This window comes from Sinohyriopsis cumingii, chromosome 5 (genome assembly GCF_028554795.1).
Source record: "Sinohyriopsis cumingii isolate HCF-2022 chromosome 5, ASM2855479v2, whole genome shotgun sequence".
NCBI classification, from domain to species: Eukaryota; Metazoa; Mollusca; class Bivalvia; order Unionida; family Unionidae; genus Sinohyriopsis; species Sinohyriopsis cumingii.
In genome coordinates this window covers 117,727,557-117,754,231 of record NC_142965.1, presented here as the reverse complement: position 1 = coordinate 117,754,231, position 26,675 = coordinate 117,727,557, and the positions used below count along the sequence as shown (strand labels likewise).

The 26,675-nt window shown below is 36.6% G+C and overlaps 1 protein-coding gene across 2 annotated transcripts in view; it reads right to left on the bottom strand.

Annotated features, from left to right (window-relative positions):
* Positions 1-26,675, bottom strand: part of LOC149800055 (uncharacterized) — a 323,160-nt gene that overhangs the window by 235,537 nt on the left and 60,948 nt on the right. For both annotated transcript variants that reach the window (XM_089959611.1, XM_089959612.1), the window contains exons 3-4: positions 13,952-14,756; positions 7,444-7,497 (exon numbers count right to left, since the gene is read on the bottom strand). In XM_089959611.1, coding sequence (XP_089815737.1) covers positions 7,444-7,497; positions 13,952-14,564 — 667 coding nt within the window. In that variant the 5' untranslated portion in view covers positions 14,565-14,756. The remainder of the gene's footprint in view (positions 1-7,443; positions 7,498-13,951; positions 14,757-26,675) is intronic.

The following is a 26,675-nucleotide window of genomic DNA, read 5'->3' as shown; positions in this document are numbered from 1 at the left end:
TGCACTTACGGCAAGAAAATAGAGCAAGTTATTTATCTTTGCTATATTTTGAAAAATACACGTCAGAAGAACAATAGAGATTTTCCAAATGCTTTTATTTCTAATAGGGCAAGGTAGATACACATATTGAAACCAATGCATTCAAAAATTGCTTTGAATTCTATTTCAAAATGTCATTTGCACAATTTCATCAGAGGAATTAATTGTTTCCATAACTTTCATGGAGCTAAACTGTATAGCTTACAAAGTGAATATTCGGTGCATATATGTGTAACAAACTGTGTTTTCGGTGCATATACTTGTGTCAAAAGGTGGTGGAGATGTGTGTGATCTCCCACTCCTTATAGATTGTGGAAATAGGTATTTAGGATATGATTGACCACGGTGTTATTACCAGAATCAAGTAAAGAATAAAATACAATATGAAATTAATGGATGAAATAACATAGTTCTGAGGGGAGATATAAAATATATAGCACAAGCCCCCGTATCTAAAATATAACAATTTAATCAAGTACATAAAATAAATGAAATTGAACATGACATTGAATGATATATCTTCTCTTAGAGTTACAAAATTAGTGCGAATTTCAATTAGCCATTATGTTATACTCATAAATTGCATCATGTAATGAAATGACAAAATCTTCTCCGATTGCCGGCTTGTCAACATCACCTGGTCTTTTCCAAATCACTATTCATGATAGGTTGGTGCTTCCGACTTTCTTTTCATTCTCTCTCTCTCTCCTTCTAATTTCTTTGGGTCATCAACTATCTTCATTGTAGACTGTTCTTCTTCCACTGTGCAATCGGGTATGTAGCTATTTTTCCTTTCTACCTTTCCAAGTCCTAGTTTGCTGATCATTAGAGAACTCTTTTTTTCCTTTCTGGATCTAATCTCTTAAAGTTCCAGACAACAAGTGGATGATTTTTTTAACGAGAGAAATTACTGATTAATTTTTCTCAGAGTATCTCAGATTTTCCTCCTCATCACAAAACTTGGACAGACTAATATCGCGAGGGAAATTACATTAAACCCTTGAATCCGTCTGGGAGCACTCACCCCACACGTTTAGCTTAGCCAAAATCTAGATTACTTTTTCTAACCGCCATAACTTGCATCACTTGCATCGAGGTCATAATAATCCTCCAAACACAATCTTTTTTGATAACTATTCTGGAACATATTATTTTACGACACCTGTTTCAAATTGCCCACAACTTCCTAAATGTTTTCCCTGGTTTGTCCAAACTATTGTCATAAATCGCTATTGAAATTGTGTTAACATTGCTCCATAGGCTGTATATAACCATTAAATGAGTCGGTCCTAATTAAAATCCCCAAAAGAACATATTCCATCCCTCACAGTCAACAATGTATGGTGCGTCTAACCCATAAGTCAAACTTAATGGTTATGCGTTACGCTGATCCCGACAGAATGTACTGCAAAATAAGCTCTACAAAGTGTTGCATCATCACAAACTGTACTACTTCATAGTAGAATAAGGTATCAAAATGTTATAACTCGTATCTATCATCAAGATTTTTTTAACATTCTGAACATAATAAAGATTGTACTTATTATCTATCAGTGGTGTTGATGATGACAATGATGATAATACTACTCTTACTGCTATTATGAATCAAATACATTGTTTTTACCTAGTTGCGAAATGTTATACTGACTGAGCTGACGGTCAGTAAAACCATGTATTGAGACAAGGTGATCTCTATGACAGTCTAATACGTTGTTTACTTACGAAATATGAAATATTCTGAATTATGAATGTCTGAGCAGGTGAAACGCTATTGGTTTATAGATGATTTCAGCATCACAAAGCAACGTGTTCACGCGGGGGACAATACTTTTCTGTTTGCATCAGCAAATATGATATTTCACAGCTAAATAAAACTCAATAAAAACCAAGCATTGTACAATAGTACTAGTAGCAGTATAAGCAGTAGTAGTAGTAGTAGTAGTGATGTTATGTGGTATGCAATGGCTATTCTTTATAAAAGAAACAATTCCAACAAAGAAGTCAAGATTAAATGAACCAAAACAATGTCATAGAGAGAGAGCCTTCGCGGCTTTCCATAATTATTGCTGGAGGTGGGGGTGGGTGAGACTGCAGGTGAGGGATGAGGTAGATCAGTGGTGGTCTATTCAACCAATTTCATTTCATGAGTTAACCTTTACCCTGCAGAAGACAATTAGTTACACAAGTTCTAAAATCTTGAGTGTATTGATATCCTTTTTCGCTACAAGTATTGCCTCATAAAGGATAATGTCGTACCTTCTGAGTACGACTCTTTAACGGTGCCTCAGTTCCCTTGTACACGAAATTTGTTTTGTGTATAATGTAAACACTCGTGTACATTTCTGTATTTCTTTCGCTTTGGTCGGACAAGTACATGTGAGCGCTTTATAAGTGTTTTATTTGGTCACCTTCTGCGAATTCATGTTTCTGTAGGCGACACTTGAGTCATGCACAAATGTGGAGTTCAATACACAGGAAACATATTTAGTCTCTTTCGTGATCAGGCATTAAAATATGACCCATGGTAGCACCTTACCTTCGAGGAATGCTATCCACACGGGAATCACTTAGCCTTCTAGGTATTCATCAATGCAGCAGTGGACCTCATGGTCCTCGGTCGCCTCCTTATGCACCCATTGCAACTATTTCCTCTGCACACACGGAGCCCTAAAGTTTGTCCACTGGACCAGCCTCTCACCATCCGCACTCAATTAAGGCACCATCTGCAGGATTGGGAGCAACCTAACTTGGCTCACGGTGGGGTATAACTCTGCACCTAGAGCCATCTAAGATTAAAGTATGTAACGATGGAAGTATGGGGGGGGGGGAGTTCACGTAGTACCCTCCATTGGGGAAGCAAGTGGTGGAATTTCTCGCCAAGAACGACATCTTCATATCAATAATTCTGGAGAGGACAACCATTGTGAAAGCCTTCCACCGGCGGCAGTAATATTCGCATTGCAACTCTGCAGAGGTGATTTATTTCCAACGACAATGATTACTCAAGTCTGCAGACCTTTGCATCATGGTGTGGGACGTTTCTGATGTGGTATTTTCATTAAAAAATCCACATACATGTTCGCTATATCCCGGGACACTTCAACGAACTGGCCGACTCTTTGTCATCAACTAATACAGAAAGAATGTTATCTTCCTTATTTGGTTTACATTCAGATATGTTACCAATGGACTCTTTGTCATCAGCTAATACAGAAAGAATGTTATCTTCCTTCCTTGGTTTACATTCAGATATGTTACAAATGGACCGACCATTGGTGAACCTGTTTGCGATGAGGTGGAATGTCAAACTCCTAACCCTTGTCGCTCCCGTCCCGGACCCAAACGTTTGCTCAGTTGACGTTCTGTCATTGGACTGGATCAACCTGAACGCATACGCCTAACCCTCCAGCACCTCTTATTCCAAAGGTGATACAAAAAGCAAGGCAATCAATCTGCATGCTCGTTCTCATCGCACCCCTTCTTCGTTGGGAGAAGTCGTGGATCGACAACCTCATTCATCTTGCATTAGAAACCACGCTAAAACTTCAGAGTGGCAGTTGTTTCATCCCTATGAGTGCTCCTGAAAACAGAACCATCTGGATCATATCAAACAGGCGCTCAGTTTTCAACTTTTCTCACAACCTGTCATGGAGAGAATTACTAAGGCGGGACGACCCTCCATTCTCAACGCACATGAAGTCAAATGGCAAATTTTCATCCATTGGTGCACAAATGAACATATTCGGCCTTTCCAGGCATCTATACTGCAGAGAGCTAATTGTCTCCTCTTCAAAGACAGAAATGTAGCAACGAGTACGAACAAAGGTTACCGCTCAACAATCGCTGACACCTTTCATTACGGGAGAAAGGATATACCCAACCCAGTACTTATCAGACCTACTTGCCAACGTTGTGAATACAATGCCAAATGTTAACCCTATGCTCAAAGCGGGACATCTCTTGCCTATCATACTGGCTGAAAAAGACACCTTTTGGAAAGAAGTTTCATGGCCACTTCTTCAGGCGCTCCTTTTCCTATAAGAACTGCTTCCACATGACGTTATCAACTCCATGCTCATTTCACGAATACAAGCCCCATCAGTACACTCAAATGACATGCCAATTCTGACAAAACGGGTCATTCTTACTCTTAACAGCATCCTCTTTCATCACCAAGCACCGTCTCCCTTCCACGGGAAACCAAATGTTCATCATGAACCCCCTGTCTCATCAACTGAAGGCCACCTATCAAAAGAGATAAGGAATTATTCGCTCAGTATCTATCGAAATAACCCAAGTTCAAATACACTTACTCCGCATTTCGGCTCACAAAGTCTAGCAGTTGACACCAACCTAGCATCAGACCGGGACTGTTCGCTAACGACATCATTTAGGCTGTGGGATGAAAATTGTAGTCCACATTCTCTAGCGTTTATCTAATAGCATTGTCATCCCAAAGGGCCTACTTCGATATGGTTGGACCTACATCCGCAGCACAAGAGGTCAACCTTCCAGATCGATCGACATCTACTTAAGACATGACTTTACGACTTCTTGTGGATTTGCGGGGATGAGAGAATTTTCCTTTTTAAAGCCGCTGCCCTCTAGCCATATTACCCTGAAGCTCTTTAACAAACCTTTGGGGAATGGAGATGATATATCAGGGTTAAGGGAATGTACCTTCCTCCACCTCTTACCTATTCTCTTAAGGTATTAGGAGTGGGTAACAGGTTTGAAGAAAGAAAAAAAAATTTGTAATAAAATATCGTTCTTTACAATACGTATCGTATTTACCACATATGTTGGGGACACGATTAAATACTTGTTTTTTTCCTGTCCCATAACTTATGGTGAAACATTTTTCACTGTGGTCATATGTCCCATAAAATAGATAAATAAAACAATTAAATGATAATAAAAAGAAAGAAACTAACCTTGTGCTATTATCATTTATTCCATTTTTCAACATGAGCATTAAAGAATAAAATATATCCACGAAATCCATATAAGTAGTGTAGGCTTCCATACTGTAGCGTGTATCAATTATATCTGATACCAAACACCACTTTGTTCATTGACATGAACATTGAGAAACATTTGTTTGTGGTTGTGCTCAAAGGTTTGAACATGTTATTCAACTGAAAACTGGAGCCAACAAAATCGCAAACAAGATGGAAATAGTCAACCGACATTCACGCTTGACACGGTGTTGGTGGCAAAATAATCAAGATTGAATTATATCCAGGTTTACTGTATGACAGTATCTCGCAAATAAAAATCATCATTTGAAAACACAGTCATTTGAGTACAAGTGACAATCTTTCCCCCAGCTCTGGTTACAAAAGTACCTTTACTATTTACCTGCAGATATCAATGCTCCGTAGTATTAATTGTAACCACAGATTCCAAGCACATAGAAACGTGTTGGTGAATAAACACGACTGGCAGCGAGCTGTTAACTCCTTCTTTGAACCTACCGACAGGACATCAAACACAAAAGGTTATTTTTATTTCAAAGCAAGCCGATCTCAGAAGCCAACTACGGTTACTTTTCCTATAAAGGATATAAATACAAAAGTTATTTTATTGCAAAGCAAGCAGACATCGAAAGCTGAATATGTATTCTGTGAAGTGAACCGAATATTTTTTGGAATATACAAAGACGGCCGAGATATGGACGCAAACGTGGATTCCTTTTCACGGGAATTTTGACAATAAATTGAAACAATGGAACAAACTTTACAGTGACACAATATAGTGCTTTGTGCACAGATGTCGATGACCCAGCGTCACCCAGTAATTGGGAGAAAACAAAATCAGGTGAATTATTGAAGGCCAAAGAGAACCAAACAATTTCGCAAACTGGAGGGAAAAAGTCAACCGATATGTTGAAGAAAACTGACATTCACGCATACACGGTGTAAGGTGCAAAATGGCCAAGACTGTATTATATTCGGGTCTACTGTATGACAGTATCTTGCAAAAAAAAACATCAATTGAAAACACGTTCACTTGTGTGCAAGCGACAATCATTTCGCCAGCGCGGATTACAAAAGTATCATTACAATTTACCTACAGACATCAGTACACCTTTTTATCATTATTACTACAGATGCCAAGCACACATATGCTATGGTGGTAAATAAACACAACTAGCAGTCAGTAGTTAACTCCTTCTTTGAACTTACCGACAGGACATCAAAGACAATGTCATTTTTATTACAAAGCAAGCCGACATCGCAAGCCTAATTGTAATCTGAAGCCAGATTTTTTTAAGGATATCAATACAAAGGTTATTTTATTGCAAAGCAAGCTGACCTCAAAAGCCGACTATGGATCCTTTAAAGTGTGCCGATTTTTATTTTTTTTATTTTTTAATATACAAAAGACGGCCGAGATATGGAACCTAACTTTGGATCCTTTTCACCGGTATTCACAAAAGTTTCGAAAATAAAGTGAAACAATGAAACAGTTTTTAAATTGATGCAATATAGTGCTTCGTACGCGAACATCGATGACCTAGCATCAACCAGAAGATTTGGAGAAAATAAAATCACGTGATGAATTCGTGAAGGACAGAAGAGAAACAGATCGTTTCGCCGACAATATGATCATTAACATGGATGAAACTCTAGTGTACTTTGATAGCATTCCTGGACGGACTGACGATAAGATGGGGATCAAAAGTGAGAATGAGCAAGACTAGTGTAGACTTGAAGAAAAAATTAACCTTTGTCCTTGCAGTTTCCGCTTCAGGTGATGTGCTGACTCTAACAATTTTTCACGGTATGAGAAAGCTAATAAATGTATGTACTGAAAGAATGGATTGTACGTGTGCAGGAGAAGGGCTAGGTTGATGAGATGCTGCTGCAGTGGATTAAAGAGTCTTATATCAAGTACAAAGTTTTATATTTTATTAAATAACATTTCAGTTGGCATGCATTTTCCGACATGTAATTTTCAAATGATTTAAAAGGGTGTCCCACAACTTATGACTCGAAAAAAAACAATTTGTCCGGGAGCATACAGTGCACAAAAAATAACTTTTAAAATTAATGTATGGTGTCCCAACAAATACGCTGACCCCACATATACGGTAAATACCGTGCCCAATCATAATACACATGCACCCTCTCGGCATCCCGCCAGTTACATCCATAGAGAGCATGCCTTCCGCTCCAGTAGTAACACATATGTTCTTAACCTTACCACCAAGTATTATACCTAAGTGACCACCACAGAGTTTGGTAGATACCTTTTAGCACCTTTAGCGAACTTTAGGATACGGAAGGACTAAATTTGGAAGAAGTAGTAGTAGTAGTTCTCCTAAGGTATTATAATTGGGTCAGTATTTGAAGAAGAACCATATCTAACTAGGGAAAATTGGTGTCTGCAATGATTTACCTCCATATCTGTTTTTTAGTTCCTCAAGAATGGTGGTGTGATTCTTTTGCTGCTCTGTAAAAATAAAAATAATGCTATGAATACATTTATATATTAATTAACTGTAAATCAACACAAATATGTAATAATACCAATTTCATGTCGTTGATACGTCAAGTTGCTTGTCATCTTCTCCACAGATTTTTTGTTAAACTTTTTTATGTTGTTGCTTCTTTGTAAAATTTGTAAAAATAATCATAAATAAATAACTTCTTTAAAAATTTACATTGTATAAATAACGGTTGACAGTTATGCACTAATGTCGCATGATGTCCCACCCAGTCACATCATTCTGACACCGGGCTGACCAGTCCTAACACTAGCCTCTTAATGCTGAGCGCCAAGCTATGCAACATATTTGTATAAAATGATGATAAAAATTCTATAAATTGTTATCGACATCTTTTAAGAAAGATAAAACGATACAATCTTTTATGTTCCAAGTGTGATAGGCCTTCACATTAAAGTTCAGGTTTCATAGTGAAATGTTTGATTTCAAGCATCATTTATACATTCAAAAGGTACAGAAATTACAGAGCAAATATCCCATATAGTGTCTATGTGTGTGTCTTCACCTCTTGTCCATGACTTTAGATTGCACTGAGCTATACATAGCTTTTTTCACGTGGGGATGTTTGCAAAAAAGTCACATAAGCATAAGTTGTGAAGCATGTCATGTCAGAGGTAATGTGACTTACGTCATAATAGAGTGCAAAGGTATATAACGACAAAAAGCCAAAAAATTATTATGATGCCTAAATTCTATTTCTTCGTATTGTTCTTGTTGTGATATCAGTGTGAAGACATATTTAATGCTGTGTTTAGCTTTAGTTAGTGAGGAAACATTTAAATCATTTATAAAATGTACAAAATGCTCATAAGACATTATGGACTAAATCAGAATTTCGGGACTATTGTGAATTCATTGAAAGGAGTTTTGGACAATGTCATTATGATACATCAAGACTGTTGGGACTTCAGCATATTCAAGAATTGTGGAGCATTAGCTCATTCTGGACCTTACATTCAATCGGGAAATTCTATTCTTTTATATTTGTGATCGAACTGTTTATGATTATTTCCGTTTTAATTCACAATACTGTAAGTTCCTCGCAAATTTCCACTTCATAACTTAGAAAATAACATTATTTGGTATGTTTCGTCAAAACGTGTTGGTTTTTCTTCTTTTTGTTATTTAGTTTAATACCAAAGATTCGTAACAAAATTGGGGGCTCGTCCAGATACAAAGTTCTGAAAAAAGTCCCTGGTATTTTCATTTCATATATTTGAGAAATCTTTAGTGAAAACAAGTCTTTATAGAAGGATGAGTTAATGGAGCTTTCCAGATTTTCTTCTGTTTTGTAAGTTGTTGTTGTTGTTGTTGTTCTAGGGCTTAACGCCATTTTTCAGCACAAGATAGGCTATACATGGTGGCCAGTTTAACTGGAGGAAGAACCCTGGAAAACCCAGGGAAGAACCATCTACCCACGATAAGCTACTGGCAGGCTTTCCCACATGCCCACGCTAGCAGAGCCTTGGACTCGAACCCACGCAGACAGAGGTGAGATGGCACTGATCCGAAACAGTGAGCACTTTAGACCACTCGGCCACTCGGGGCCCCCTGTTTTGTAAGTAAAATCATCTTTAGTATAAATACAAGAAATAACATTTTCATACAATATTGGGTGGGAAAGAAATTTCGATGTTACTTCGGTGTATTTATAAGTTTCTGCCTGGATTTGAAATGAAATTCAAGGAATTGCACTAAAACACTGATGGAAAAAGAGCTTTAAAAAGCTTCAACTTCTGAAATAAATAATATAATTGCATGTTCATAAAGAGCATATGCAGGCCGAGAGAGATGAGAAACAAATGTCAATACAAAAAGAAAAACGTATGAAACGCAATTGAAAATGCAAACACAGAAAATAGAACGGACATGAGAAGAAAGCGAAATGGAAATAAAAATACAAAAGGAAGATAAATGCAAAGATAAATAACAAATGGAAACTCAATTTAAATTAAAAAGATTAGAACTGCCAAACAGAAAGAACTCTCCGCCAAGTTAAGGTGTTGGTGTTAACAAACATGTTCAGATAGTACGCCTTTTAAATAAAATAGAAGTAGATCAATATTTTCCTTGTTTTGAGAACTGACAGTGTCCAAGAGAATGCGAGAACTAATTTTTACAAAGTGTCCTTATTGACAAAGCTTATGAAGTCTACACTTCACTGTCAGTACAACCAGGTGGAAATTATTATGTGGTGAAGGAATGTATATTGCAGTTTTAAGAGTTGGTACCTGGGTCATTCCGATAAAGGTATAGGAATTGTAGAAAAAGTAACTGGACAAAACTAATGAAGAATATGTAAGGGACAAAGAACAGATAAAAATGTAAAAGCTTTGCAAGATGCTGCTCCTACAGCTGACGATTATTCATTGACTCACAAAGTTTCATTTGGCAATGCCTTCCTCTCAGCAGTGTTTAAAAAAACAATCTCAGTCTCGTAAAGGCACTTCCAAATCTCAATCAGACACAATGTTTAGGAAACAAACTTCTAATAAGACCGATTAGAAATCATTTTCGTTTCCATCATCCACTTACTGCAAGAAAATAGGCCACATTATTTCTAATTGCTACCATTGAAAAAAAAAGTATCAGAAGAATTATTAGAGCTATTCCACATGGTCTTACTTCTAAGTGTTCGTGGTCCCGGTCATGTATTCAAAGCAAAACATTTGTTGGGTCAAACAAACCCAAGTCGGACGTTTCTTATGGAGAATCATGGACCATTCTTGTTAAAAGTTTATATATCACTTATTGATGATTCCGCCAAGTCCATCCCTATTATCAGGTTCGATGCCTTTATCTGTGTAGTCTTCCTCCAGTGAAAGTGTGCTTATTTTGGGAGTCAAGTGCGGCTTTGTTACTGTTCCTCTCCAATGTGTAAATTTATCATCAGACTTAGTCTCAGGACCCGTTGCTGTTGGAGTGGCCTTTTCTTTACCTCTGTTGTTGTGGTTAATCCACTTTTAACTGACAAGCATTGTTTGGATCAAAGGGTTAATCCTATTGAGACTGTAAGCCTTGAATTATATCCTGTTTATGTAGGTACTAGAGCTATAGCAAAACGATCTCTTAAGAATGATGTTCATTAGGAGGATATTATTCTTTTAGCGGATCGGTCAGCCTTTTAATGAGGTCACTTTTGCTCCTGGTAATGATCAATCAAAAGGTATTGATCATGGTGATCCTCTTTTTTACCATTTATTTTCTCAATTCTAACCAGGGTGGCAAAAGACAATTGTGAGTCAAACAGGAACAAGATCGCGAGATCTTCTGCTTGTTTCAGAGAGCTGTTAACAACACTGAAGCCACACAAGTACCACACTGATTTGTTGTTGTATGAAGAAAATGTGGTCCTTATGATAACATGGAGACCTGTTGAGGTACCCATTAGTGACGACTGGTCAGTAAGTTATAAAACTGTAGTTCCTTAGTGATATAGACAGGAGATTTTTAGTCTAACCTACGCAACTCTCTTGAACAGTCATGTATGGGTCAATAATACGTATCACAAAAGCTTGAATCATTTTATTTGCCAAAAATTAAAAATGATCTTTCTATTATGCTGTAGATCTTGTCATCTTTGTCAGATGGTAGGAAACCCCAATGACAAGATACAAGATACCTAATGCTCATCTGCAAACTATTCCTGCTTTTGACGAAACATTTAGCTGAATAATAGTAGACTTTGTCGGTCCATTACCTAAGTCGGTCAGCCAATACAAGTTGACCATAATGTATGCTTCCACATGATTTTTAGAGCCATTTCCTTTATGGAATATTAAATTATAAATAATAGTAAACGCTTTGATAAAGTGTTCTTTACACCTACTGGCCTTCCCAAATCTGTCAATTCTAAAATGGGGTCAAATTGTATGTATGGAATTTTCCAAAACGTTATGCATGAATTAGACATACAGTGACTGAATTTTCTCCCTATCATCCTCAGAGTCATAGGATGTTGAAAAGATTTCATAATACTTTGAAGAAAATGATTTTCTGTCATATTGTTTTGACGATGAGGGTGCTAATTTGTTGTTGTTATCTATTAGCGAATCAGTCCAAGAATCATTAGTTTTTAATCCGTTTCAAGTGAGATTTGGACATAATGTCAGTAGACCATTGACGTTATTGCAAGAGAAGCTTCGTTCAACTCAAGATTCAGATTTAATATTCTGTCATTAATTTTAAATACAGGTTTTCAAAGGCTTGTCAAGTAATAAGAACTGATTTTCATTCTACTCGTCAAGAATGAAATCAATGTAGATCAGAACTTCAAACGAAAGGAGTTTAAGCCTGGTGATAAGTTTTAGCTCTCTGGTCCATACGTTAGCTTCCTCTACAGGCTAAGTATTATTGTCTTGGTACGGTTAAATGTGACAGATTGTCTGAGTAACACTCCTCTGAGGCAAAAACAGAAACAACTTTGTCACATACATATGAGAAAGGATTATATGAATAGAAATAACCCTATTAATCATTCAATCAATTTATTTATACTTGCCATATTGTAATCTGTGCACTGTTTTAGGATTTGTAGCATAATTTCTATTCTACAAAAACTTTACTTTTACTCTTTAAAGTATTTCCATAAATACAAATGAAAGCCTGAAAAGATATTACTTGAAATGATTAGCTATTTTATAACAATATCGCATGTTCCACTTTATACTTTGACTCATGAAACTCATTTACTACAACCATATTAAAATTCTGTCAAAATATATTTACACTTGTTTAAACTTCCTATCCCATCTAACGAAATGTTAATTCATTTTTTTAAAAGGAAAACATTCAGAACATTTTGGGAGATTCCTTTTCTATTTTCAATGTTACAATTTGTACCCGGGTTCAGCTAATATGAAACAATTTGTAAAGGAATGTTTTTCAATGAAAGTTACGAATATTGTAAATAAAAGAATCTTTCTGTTGCACATGGTAAAAAAAACTTAAAAAAGAATGCAACTTAAAACGCATATCTTCATTAAATGTTTGCTTTGTTATTCTTAGCATTAGAACATTAGAACTATAAATATCACATAGACAATGGGAGATATAGAGAATATATACATTTATTATGGAGATGTAAGGAAACATTCCACGACTCCTCAGAGTGTAACTGTTAGGTAAATTATGTTGAAGATAGGTCAGGTATGATCATAATGGACAGGAGACTATAGAGGGTAAACAATCCTGATACATTTTAAACTATATTCATCCAGAAAGGATGAGCTAGGAAAGGGTGGGAATGAAAGACAAAAGAAAAGGAAGAAGAAAAGAAGAAACATTCCTAAATATGGAAATACAGTAGGAATAGCATGTGTTAGTGCCGATCTATGTTCACAATGAAAACAGAAAGTACTTCCAAAAGTGGTATCGCTACTGTGGCGATATGATTCTCTCACACTGGTAACTTTAAATGTCTCATTATAAAATATATAACAAAGAGGTTACATTGAAAGGGGAGCAAGGATCACTATATACCATTTCAAGAGCTTGAGTTTATTTTCAAAGAGTTATTGATCAGTGTTTTAAACAAATATGGCGAATTGATGCATTTATGTTCTCCATATGATATCAAATTATAAATATGCCAAGATGGTACGTTTTCTGCTTATGTTCATAATTCTTTCCAGTAATTATCACAACTATTTTCCTTTATTTTCTCTCAATCTCTTGATGACCAAATTGACTGAACCATTATTTGCTGCAATTCAAGAGTTCACAGGATTTCTATTTGTTTCATAAACTATACCAAAAATTACCCACAATACCCTTCCTAACTTTTGTTGTGCTCAAACATTTAAATGTAATTATTTGTAAACTAGGCTATATAAACTTATATCAATGTATACATGCAAAGTTGTTGTTTGGGGATAGAAAGCTATTTTCTCAGCGCAAATTAACTTGGCGGAGAAAGACTTTCAGAAATCCCGGTAAGAACCACCGACACGCAGAACATTACTAGCAGCTCTCACATACTCAAACTGGCCAAGCCTGAGAGTAAAGGCCAGCGCTTTAGACCAATCGCCTACTTGGGGCTCCATACATGCAAAGAATATGTAGTTTTCAGAAATGGCAGATTAAAAAAGAAATATAAATGTAAACTCCATGCCTGAATGGTTGAAAGTCTTTGAAAATCAGAAAGTGGTAACATTAAACATCTCAAATGAGACAGACTTTTAAATACTTCCAGTATTTATTGTTTTGAGAATAAAAAAGTGACGTTTTAAAACTTGGACTTAATCTAGTATAAAACCTAAAATGGAAATAAAGTTGCATATGTACAAATACGTCACTATAATAGCTCATACAGATTAGAGGACTTTAAATACCAATTACATGATGTTCACAATTACAGGTAGCATTTTGAGTGTGTACTTTAAGTCCATTTTACCTTACCTTTAATTTCCTGAAGGTTTTGTCTGGTTCTGATCTTTGTGATTTCTTTCTGGACAAATCTTGTGTCTAGATTAAGTGTTCTCAGATAGATTACATCTTGTTGGAATGTTGTGTTGCCCAAAGATTGGTCAATGTCTGCCAGACTTGCTTTAATATCACTCCAGAAATTATTAAACTCAGGATCAGTTATTTCATGCCTCTCTTCATGGATGATGTCATTTCTCAAAACACGCAAACGTTCCACATTGGCTCCAAGGGAAGAGTCTCTTGGTTGATTGTTGACTGGCTTATCCCAGCCTGTTGTTGGAGGATTAATGGAGCTAACGTTCCGAAGGAGAGTATAAAGAAGAGTCATATCACATATAGAGACATCAAAGTTTGGGCACAGCTGGTTGTGCGGAAAGATTCTGGAATATTGCTTTTTCGTAAGAATTCCTTGTAACTTAATTCGCTCGGACGAGACTGCGTGTTTGATATCTGAGTAGCCAGAAGGAATATATGTCTTAAGTATATGTCTTAAACATTCCGTACATGGTTTCTTTATTACGTAGATCAGGCGAAGCAAGTTATTTTCTTCTGGTGAAATTGAGTCTGTATCCATGCCGAATACCATGTATGTTGCTGAAACACTTTGAGTAAAAGTTTGTTTTGCGCTTTCGGCATCGACTTGATTGGGTGTCACATTATATATTCTTGTAAATCTTCTCCTCTGCACTGCAAGTGTATCAGAATTTATTTTGATGAGTCAATAGTCGAACAGCCAGAGGAACAGCCAGAGGAAGTTCATGAATTGGTTAACATTTATCTGCAAAGACAACTAGGTGATAAGAAAATGTTTTGTCATTAGATCAAAAGACTACAATCAATTATAGTGATATATGTATAATAAGAGATTTTTATAAGCCATGTATTCCCAAGATTCCCTGTTTGACCTCCGTTCCGTAAGCTGAACCTGTAGGTTAAGTCTCTTAATGTATGTACTGCGTAATTAGCAAACATATCTTTGGTATGTGCATTAATCTTGTTCATGACCGCTTGTACGTATATGGCTATACAATTTTGGAACTCAGTTGTATTCAAGGTATCACTTGCAGGTTAAATCACTGTGGTTTAAGTATGGACCATGTGGCAAACATCAGTTGCGGATATAGGCGGAATTTCAATACTCTATAAGTTATGACCCAAGGTTTAAGTACCTGTTGTGTGTGGATGATCTTGGGACCCAATGCCACTTGCATAAAGACATTTATATGTTCATACCCAGTAAGAGTGTATATGGGCTCCGGCTCATACGGGAGATGGGAATGACCCCTTCCGCCCGCCTCGGATTTCACCTCTAATCACGGTTTATCCTAGTCCTACATGTAAGACCTGACGCTGATATTTATGTTATGGATGTCAACATGTGCTATGTCTTACATGTAGGACTAGTTTTATCATAGATCCGTGAAACATACTTGCTGACCACTACATGTTAGCCCCCTCCCCCACAACGCAAAATGTATGTGGGCACCCTTTAATGGTCATTAGGTGGGATTCCTAGAGTTTCTAAGTTATGTATAGATACTTTCAATCGTACCCCAGCTGCACTTATAGTTTTCGTTTCTGAAAAGTTTAAATCATTTTTAAAAAAAACGTAATAAAATTGAAAATCAAATTAAAACAAGGTAATATGTGGTTTTCATGGTTTTTTTAAACATGTGACAAAAATAAGCATATAATTGAAACAAATATGATACAAACATTAGCAGTGACAAGAACAGTAGCAATTAAATTTCACTCTCTACTTAATAAGAACAGCCTAGTTGTATATGATAAAACATTCCCGTCTTACAGAAGATCAAAATGCGTCAAGTATATGAGAAAACTATGTTAAGTGAACGTGTAACGTAACGTGCAAGTAATACATATTTCTAGCAGCATCTATTGTGCGGGGTCATGCATGAGAGCCATGTGACAGAAGTAAAATAAATAAAACACTCTGACACAACTGAGCCACAGATGCCATTTCGACGCAAAATTAGCACATAAGAAGTCAGAAGAACTATGAGCAGCTGATCTTACGGGTATCCAAAATTCAGTGTGATCTTCATTCAAAACTTATCATGCTACGACAGTCGCTGATTAATCTTGGAACTGGCTAAAACTGACAGAGATATTGAATAAAGTTCATATCTAACAATGAAGAGAAATATTCGCCGCGTACTTCTGCCTTGGCAGTTTCAAGAAGGATGTGAAAGAGATAACGGTGATAAGAATAATTAGATTTCTTGATATGTTACAGGTTCGTTGAACATTATCCAGAGAATCTCGTTAAAAAAGTGAAATCTTTAAAGAAAGTTCAAATATATTAGACAGTTGGTAATTGTTCCAAAGCGAAAAGGCTTGTACCGAAAAGGCAATGAAATCCAAATATTTGCGGAAAGACATTATGTGAAAGATTTAATGAAACAGAGCAGAAAGGTTTAACTCATCACTAAATAATTCCAAGATAGCAATGATGATAATATTGCTTGCAAATACCAGTATGCAAATATTAACATGGAACATTTTAACCTCAAAACACTTCTAGATCTACATGTATGTTATGTCATGAATGCATAGTTGTTGTATGACATTTGTGAAGAATGTCTAAATGTCATTATATAACGCTATCAACGACCCAAAAACATCATTACAGTGCACCTAGTTTAGCTCACGATGCAGTTTTAGAGATATATTGTGTAGAACACGGCTTAAGATAGAATATTATTTTTAGAAATGACACTAGATTCAATGAAACAGAACCGAAATCAAAGACCATGTTCGTTGACACCAGTAACGTACGTGGTAGGACCATGAGCCAATGTAAGCCAGCAAATAACTTTATATGAACAAGTGATTATAAAATTAGTTGGGAAGAAGAAAACCTATTTCAAAATACCTGTTAATAGTGAGTCTAGTTGTATATTAGAAGTTGATTAGAACGTTTAACAACATCAAAATGTGGAAAACGAAGGAAATATAAAAACAGAATTTGACAGAAAGAACAAAAGCAAAAATACGTACAGAAGAAAACAATCGGTATATTATTGACCAGTAGAATACCAAAAGATACAAATTTGGTCATAGCCAAAATCACCAAACAAACCAAATCCATCTTCGGACCATTTACAATATTAGAATGATAAAAATGGTGTATGAAAATCTGAAAGACAAATATAGTGCTACAATAAAGTTGAATTTTCTATTGAAGGTTTCAATAGTTATGATTTATTTTTACCCCAGACATATGGGATGGAAAGCCCTGAACTCACCTAATACAAAAACAGTATATTGAGAATTGCTTATATTAAGTAAGTTGCAAATTATAGAAATCATTTCGTCAAATTCACATCCACTATTTCCTGAGTCTAAAATACAAACAAAATGAATGAGAGGAAGGTAGTAAGAAAGGAAAGAAATATTTAAGACAAACCATGATTTTATTTCTTTATCAAAAATGTGCAAGCTGGATATGATGAATGGAGAAAGCAGGTTTTCTAATAAGTAACTCTATTGTGGGGAATGATTAATTCTCGTACAATTGTGAAATTACTTTGAAATTTGTGTAATGTAAAATTGACAAAGATAATACATTTTTAAAATGGCCAAGTGAATTCAACTTCGTTGTTGTATTACTTGCAATACATATGGGAACATTATAGTTTGGTGCTACTGAGTTTTATTTATGAATCACCAAGACTGATCTGAAGAGGTGAGAACTGAATTTGTTATCCAGTATTTTGCAATACGTATTCAGAAAGAATTGACCAAACCCATTACAATGATCTCTTTCCCAAAACAAATGTTGAATGGCTTCTTATTCATTACAAAAATTAATAGTTTAATTTGGATTACACCTATCTTGCTCAAATAGCTATTTAAAGGTACCATACTGCAAAATATTATATGCTGGAACCACTGTAGTTTATATTATATATATATATAGAGAGAGAGAGAGAGAGAGAGACTTTTTAATAATACGCCAGTATAGGTCGGTATACACAGGTGAAGTATCTGAATTAGAAGGAACTGTTTATATAAGACGCTTATAACATTGTAAAAACTATTACAAAGTCTCAGACGCATTAGTTGATATGGGTTTGTTTAATATTACATTTCACTTTAAGTTTTCAAACGTGCTTAAGTTAAAACCATCAAAGATGTCACTTATAAACTTCACTGCTTGATTATATCAAGAATTATAAAATACCCTTTTGTCTGTACCTTCCGCGTACGTTTCGTCTAATTACACTCCTTTTAATGTCATTCTGAGCTTCTTAAAAACTATATTATTATTTTCTCAAATGCTGCACAATATTATCAGGTAGGTTGGTAAAAGCTGACAACAAACTATTACGTTTCAAGTGTACTACTGTTATTCACATCACTAGGAGTCAGCATTCGTTTTCACCATTCATTTTGTAGTGACTGTACCTTGGAAATCTAATTGGTAACTCATATTCCTCATTTGATCTGTTTTCACAAAACCCCAATGCCTAAAATACTAAATGAAGATTCAAACAAATTACATTCCACCGACCGTGATGGTATGTGTAAGTTATTCACTGAATATTGAAAATAATTGGTTCCTGCGTCATATATATACTTAATAACACACATATTATACTTATGTTGTATTAAAGGAATAATACAATTATAACAATAAAATTATTTTTGTTTTATTTCTTATTTTGCGTCTTGTTCAATTTATGAATGAAACCTGAGCACCGCGTATTATGATACACTACTATAACATTATGAAAATGTGCATCAACAGTGAACAAAACTTAGCTTGCAGAAGAGAAGGGAATGTTATGCAAGATTTATGTATAGATTTTCTGCGTACCTTTATCTTATCCTCAAACGGATGAAGAAATAAATCGCTTCTGGACTCATTTGAGCACTACATTGGAAATGTCAAAATGATGAATGCGGTGAACGTTCGCAGCCACTTTTATTTCGATTTATTCAAAAGCAGTTCTTCTAACGAGGCCACGTAATTGACATATAAGGAAGTGGTGAATGCATTTTTACTTAACTGTGGCCCTTACAGTCAGACAGTGACCCGTGCTAGCAACGACTATTTTATGAAGCATATAGTTAACATCTACAATAAATTTGGTAAAAATTTGGCGACTACTGGCCCAGATATTACAATTACATTTTGACGTTCAGTGGCCAAGAATTTGAAATACAATGTTAATGAACAATGACCCAAGTTTTATAATAGTATTGTAAAGACCATCGGTGTATAATAAAGATCGTATGTAAGGAAATAAAGGTCAGGCAGCCTATAACCCTGGATCCATATTATATATCGACTCGTGAATAATGTACTAAAGAGCAGAAGCCTTAGTATAAAAACTAGGCCCTGAGCGAGGGTCGTATTCAAAATAGTACCAAAACCCCTTACTAATTCACTTCAACAAGTGACAACTGAGCAACGTTGCAATAGGACCTTAACATATCAAGTTCGTTCAAGATATCAACGCGCAGACGATCCATATAAACAGCACGTCTTTTATTTATCTTAACATATTGATTTGTGGTATTAATGGTCTCGTCGCGAATGTCTTGCAAAGTGTTAAACAGGCCCTACCCAACTTGGAGTAATTCAAGGTAAACCATGCGCTTTAAGACCGTGAACCACTTATAAATGACACAAAAACTTCTAAGTGGGCCTCGTTGCATAACTTTAAGATCATTGACTGTCACTTTGTGTGAGAAAAATTGTTAACAATTCCTGCTTCATGTTTATAATATCTTTTGATAGAATTCTTAATTCAAAGTAATTTGGGAAATGTCAATCCATGTTATATAATATTACGACTTTAGATCTATTCTAAAATAAAGAAGCTACCTGTCCGTGCCTTAGCCATTGCGTCACAGTCAAGTTCACGGTTAATTCAAAGAGAACCTAGTCCTACATGTAAGACATAGCACATTTTGATTTTGTTGAGGTGCTATGTCTTACTGTCCAAATAACGGCCTTGTATAGTGTGTTCCGATGTCGTTGACATCGGAATGAGTAATCAAAGTTTCACACATTTGGCAGCCTATATCGACATTTTCCCACTAATTTATGTGTAATTAATATACTTACTGTGCTGTCTTTATCCTGGTGGAATGAAAATATGACACTAGCAAATGGATGCATTTTCACGTTCCGTTGACATACATTTGAATTTGTTGCAATGCGACGGTAGTCGAGGTATGCCAAAGTAAGTTTAAGTAGGTTGATGTTTAAGATATGTTTCTTGAATGAAACGAAACGTTGCTTACAGTTGAAATAGACATAAAAAATTTTTTATTCGTTTCGTTACAAAATAATGTTTCAACTTTATCCGATTTCGGCATTCTCGGCTTTCATTGCTTTCCAGCCCAATGAAAAGTAGGCCAAAAAAACTTGAAAACGGGCCCATTTCTTTTGTGAGAATTTGAATTTATTAGAGAAAAGGCATCATAGTAAGTAAAGTCTGACTAAAACAATATAACTTTACTTTGTAGAAAAGCGTCATTATTTTAGTTGTCAGTTGTGTGAAATATTCCTGAAAATTGTACTTTCGTAACGATGTTAGTTCACATCAAAAACACACTACACAGCGCCATTAGTTAGGCTGTAAGACCCTGACGCCCACAACATAAATATCAGCATCGGGTCTTACAGGTAGGACTAAAAGAGAACCTAGCCGCGGTGGTAAGAAACTATGTTTGTTTTGCAATCAGCTATTCATGTCACCGGTAGCTCTTAGGCTTAGAGACCGGACAACCCGACATTGTAACATGTCAGTGCAAGTACCCCCGACAGATGTACGTCCCTTCTAATTCACGAAAAGGTTTACCGATGGGATAGGGCGCCACCCGAGATGAGAGAGAGAGAGAGTAAGACGTGAAAAATGCGTGAGAATAGTCGGTTATGCGAATTCGCAGGGCCAAGCGAATATGCAGTTATGCGAAGAAGTGGGGACAAAGAACGGAAACAAGGATACCGGAAGTACCGAATCGGTATACAAGGCGGAAGTCGCAGGTGAGTAACATAGAAGGGACGCGGGAATGAAAACACCATCACCTTTAATTTCGCGTGAGGAAATAACTGTCAATTTGAATAGGTCTTTGTATTGATGACAGAAATTGCGTTGAAAATTGTCTTCTAATTGTTTATTACCGTGATATAGTTTACTAAATTGTTATAGCTCTCACCTTACTATTCTGACCAATGAGTTCCACATCAGTCATCGCTAACTTAATTTCTAATTAAGAGACAAGAAAATGACTACATGTTGCAAATATCATGCAAGCGTCCAGGCATCAAAGTGGCCATATTGTTTTTTGTGGAATAGTATTGATCTGTTTCCCTCTTATAAAGGTTGCCAAACGTTTAGTCAGCGTATTATAAGAAATTTTTTACTAGTGCAACATAATTTTAGGAACAGTTCGCAGCACTTAACGCTTCCGTTTTCCAGAAATTATGCCAGCATGTTGCGATCCTGATTTTCTGACTGTACTACATTTTTTGAGAGTAGTTGTTGTGTATTGAAATGTTTTTTCCCAAAAATACTTTTTGTTAAAACAAGTCACATGCTGCATTTGTTTGATAGCTTATACAGTCAACAGAAGCTACTTTATCTTATTTTACGATATATATATATATATATATATATATATATATAGACAAGAAGTACATACAGACACACGAATATGACCACACATTTAGCAATATATATATATATATATATATATATATATATAGACAAGAAGTACATACAGACACACGACTATGAACACACATTTAGCAGTATATATATATATATATATATATATATATATATATATATATGTGTGTGTGTGTGTGTGTGTGTATATATGTATATATGTATATATATATGTATATGTATATATATATATATATATATATATATATATATATATATATATATATATATATATATATATATTGCTAAATGTGTGTTCATATTCGTGTGTCTGTATGTACTTCTTGTCTCTACAATAGAACGATTTATCGACTGTAGTATGTTAACATAATTCTGCCTGATAAAATAATTACTGTCCAAAAGTAAAAACTCAGCAGGTCTATTACTTCGTTAGGTCTGATATGACATATCATGAATCACGTTTGTCAAAAGAGGAGAAGAAAAGGTTTTGGTAAGGAAGTGAGTCTTAAAAGCCGGTAAGTAATAAAAAGCATAGTTTGATACACAATCACAATGGTACATATATATTTTAGGCAAAACAGTTTGTTAGTCAGTATGTTCATATAATAAAATGGAATACAGTAAAGCGTAGCGATGGGTTATGATTTCATTCCTTATATGGAAAAACCTAAAATAATCCTCTGTTTCAAATGAAATGTTTTTTCTCGTTTTGACATCCTCAGCGAATCATTTGAATGACAATATTTTGAATCACCATGTCACGAAAATATTTGACTTACCACAATTAATAAGTGTTCTGATGCTGTCAGTGACTGTGTATTTATACACAGTCATATTGACAAACATTTATTTTGTCTAAACATTCTCTCAATAACATCTTAAACGCTATGTCAAAATGTTGATGTTTTGTAAGGAAAATATGTTCTAACCAAGAAAGATGATTATTTGAACGATAGCAAAGGAAAGAGTTCTGGTACTTGCAATAGGACCATATCTGGTCATATCTAAGAGAACTCCAAAAGCAACTCTGCAAGCCATTAATCTATTACACATAATAATTCTTATTAGTCTTCTATTTATTTTTCCTTTCCGATCTTATATACTACCTTTGTAGTCAATACATGAGTTTTCTGTTTATATTACATTCTTTCTAAAACCATTACATTTTTTGTCTGCCACTCCATTACCTCACAGCACATGTACATGTAAAGTGTAGGTAGCACATTTATTTACAATATGTGCTTATGATGATGGGATAAAGGTAACAAAAACAACAAGAAAATAAATCAAAAATGGAAAACAAATTTTTAGGTAAATAATGTTTCTCCGAGAACACTTACCCAATTACATTACGTTAGGAATATTAGATTTTACCTCGCGAATACAGTCCTAAAATAACACGAAACTCGTCTATTCCTGTATATTTCCAATATATAAATGGGCATTAACTCTTGCACATTACCTACTCTCGGGACCACCAAGTGTCACTATTTTTTAATAGCTGAACTAGATACTAACGAGGATCCTCACACGGAGTGATCGTTGTTTTTTTTTTTTAAAGTAATGTTATTATGTAAGTATTCTCAAAGAAAGATAATTTACTTAAAAGTTTCCTTTTTCCTTCGAACAAGCTTGATTACATTCCCGAATCACATTATGCTAGGAGAATAAGTAATATGAGGCAGAGATACTGTGCATCCGATCTCTACTTGGGTATCCTTCTAGAGAAGAATAGCTGGATTCCCCGTGTGTACGATAACCCGTTTTCCTAATTACATAAGCAATAGAGCATGAGATCAATTAATCTATGAACTTTATTAATTGGTAAGAAGAAAGATAAAATATTGTTACCTACTAAATTTCACCAGCGAATCCAGCGAAGCTAACATGTTGTGTTGATGGATTTAAATAGGTCTGGTAGCCGTCCATGCTCCCGCCCAAGACCTGCCAGAATCAAAGTTTGCCTCAGCGACGATAAATCTCTAAGGCGATGGCTATAAAAGCATGACTCTGCATCCCAGCCAACAGATTATATGACATCTTGGATCCCATAGATGGCTCAAAGCGTCTGTGCAGTAATCTTCGTGAGGCGACTCTGGTTAGGTGAGATGTCAGAGTATTCCGAGCGTACAACCCACTTCACCAATGAAGCAATGGCTTGACGGGTGATATCAGGTGTTTGCGCATGCCAAAACTTGTTTCAAGTAGTGCCTGAGAGCGTGAACAGGATCTTGCATGGCTCCTGCTCTATACCTGTCTGTGGATGAGAGCGAGCGAGGGACGACTCAATGGTTATCGACAGACGGTAACCTAGTTTGGGCTACAAAGCTTGGTTGTGTCAAGAGAACAACTCGACCCTCCGATCTGAGATGAAGAGAGTTCGGGTCAACATTACGGGCATGCAGCTCGCTTACCCTGCATGCAGAAGATAAAGCTATCAGGAAACATGACTTGTATGTTATTGATTTTATCGAAGTAAGGGTTAAAGGTTCTAATGGATTCGAATGTTTCCATATGAAAACGTAGGACTGGATCTATTTGAGAACATACGGGAGATTTTGGTCGATTGAGAACGTAAATGGCTAAAACATCGATAGGCTTGTGTCATGCCCAAAATCGTGTCTGCAATGATGCAGGAAAATGTCCAATATCATGGGGCGGTAGACTTTGATATAAATCGCGGCCAACTGTTTCTTATCCCAATGCCAGACGAAACAGTCGTCCAGTTGATTAATTAGGAACGCAGAGGTACGATGTCGCTGGTATAGCACCAGTCTCTGAAAACATTCGACTTTCCTTCGTAGGCTCGGACAATGGAGACGCTTTTTGCTTTTGAGATTCACTTCAAAATAGAAGGTTTGAATTGTTTATATCGCAATGTCGTCCTTATAAGAGCCAATCGTGTAGAAGAGGACGGTCTGGGCAAGGATGGACCACCCGTGAACGTAGTTGCTAGAAAAGATTCAGGTGCAGATCAGTCGATAAAACGATTTGATCGGTGACCCAGAACTTATCCCTTCCTGTCTGACACGGGCTATTACAATCATATTGCCATTCTGGTCCCGTAACTTCTGGATTATTTTAGGTATCAGCACCATGCGAGAGGGTACAAACGCCAACAACCTCTCCTAAATGACTGACAATGCAGCCATTACCAAAGCCTTTCGGGTCTAGAACTGGAGAAACAAAGGTGTTTAACTTATCATTCCATCTCGTCGCAAAGAGGTCGATCATCGGACTCCCCCAAAGTACGCACAATCCGACTGAAGACCGATTGATGGATAAACCATTCCGTGTGAAAAACTTGACCTTTCCTGGATAAAGTGTTGGCCAAGATAGTGAGTCTGCCGGAACGTGTCTAATTTGTATCTTGATATGGAGCTTGTCGCACCAAAGTAAACTGTTAAATCAAAACACACATATCTGGTGATTTTGGCGGCTCCCTGATTGAGGAGATAGGTCACCACCACATAGTTGTCAGACCTATTGAGAACAGGTTTGCCTAAGAGTCTATCTTCTCAGAAGCGAATGGCATTGATGACAGCTTTCTTTTCTAGGATGTTGATGTGTAGAGGCCGATCACCTGGATCCCACGTGCCGCTGACAGTACTGAAGGCAAGTAAAAGGTAATCACCGCAACCGTCGAAATCCACAGATATTACGCATGGGGATTCTACAGCGGGATTTCCAATGTTCAGCTAACCAAGGTGACACCACTGACGAAGGCATCACCGAATATTGGGTGTGATCATGACAATTTGATCGAGGAGACTTGAAAATGGGTGCCATTGTGCTCTCAATGTCAGCATTAAAAGACGGCGGAGCGGGATCAAGACCCTGTCACATTGAATAAATAGAAATGAAGTCCATGACCTGTTGGAAACGGAATCGACAAGTTTGATGATCTTTTGTCGTAGAAACTCGTCCTTCTTCCGAATAGACGGTGCATCTTTAATTATGTAAGAAGAGGAAATAGATGGGGTTGTTAATGAACGAAACAAGAAAATCCCTGAATGACTTCTCTCTCTCTCTCTCTCTTTCTCTATCTCTGTCTCTCTCTATCTCTGTCTCTCTCTCTCTCTCTCTCTCTCGCACACATACACACACACACACACGTTCTAGTGGGATAGGAATATACAGTAAGCTCATAATTTCTGTTTCTCACCGCCTCTGTATGATTGTTTCCAAGGGAACAATTAGTGCACATGTGACTGAGAAGATCCCCCGCCAGTGGACCGGTTAACATCCATTCACCCTGGTGGGGGCCAGGATGTTCCATACGCCCGTGTCTGTTGAGAGGATAGGTGGAGTGACAGTTCCTGTCCTGACCTGCCACTGAATTTACTGTATTCTTCCTCCAAATCAACGGTGACCTGAACACATTCTTCTGGAAAAAGGGAGTGTATGACAAGGTTTGAACAACGTAGATCGAAGACATACGACACGTAATATCAAGAGTAAATTGGTAGAACCAATCAAAGTATTGGCCATGGTATGGTGAGCATCCCGGTCAATGACGCTGTAATCCTGGCCGTTGCATTCCATGCGTGGCTATTGCCGCGTGTCTCCGTCAAGTATGAAACGGACCAATGAGGCCAAATTCAACAGTGAAAGAGATGCAGTAACATACCAGACTAGCTCTGACGGAAACGGAGATAATTGGTCCGGCTTTTAAATAAGACTAGCGAACATATGGACAGTTCGTATATTTTGCCAATTGCCAGAAGATAAGTACTGAAAACGTTATGTCGCCTTGAGTCTATCCGATTGAGGAGGGAACTAAAATGATGGCATCTCCTCCTCCTTGTCGAGATCTATCCATTTTTCAAAGTAGAATCCCCTCGACGGCGGCTTGAAAGCTGGATCGATTCAACGAAAAATCCCCAAGGTGGAACGGACGGACGGCTAGTGACGGTGCGGTTTTATTAAACTTTGGATCCAATGGATCCTGTACAATCCCCATCCGTCCTAAGTTATAAGCTGGGGGAACATGCTAGGACATGGAGGGAATTACGCCAACTGGGCTC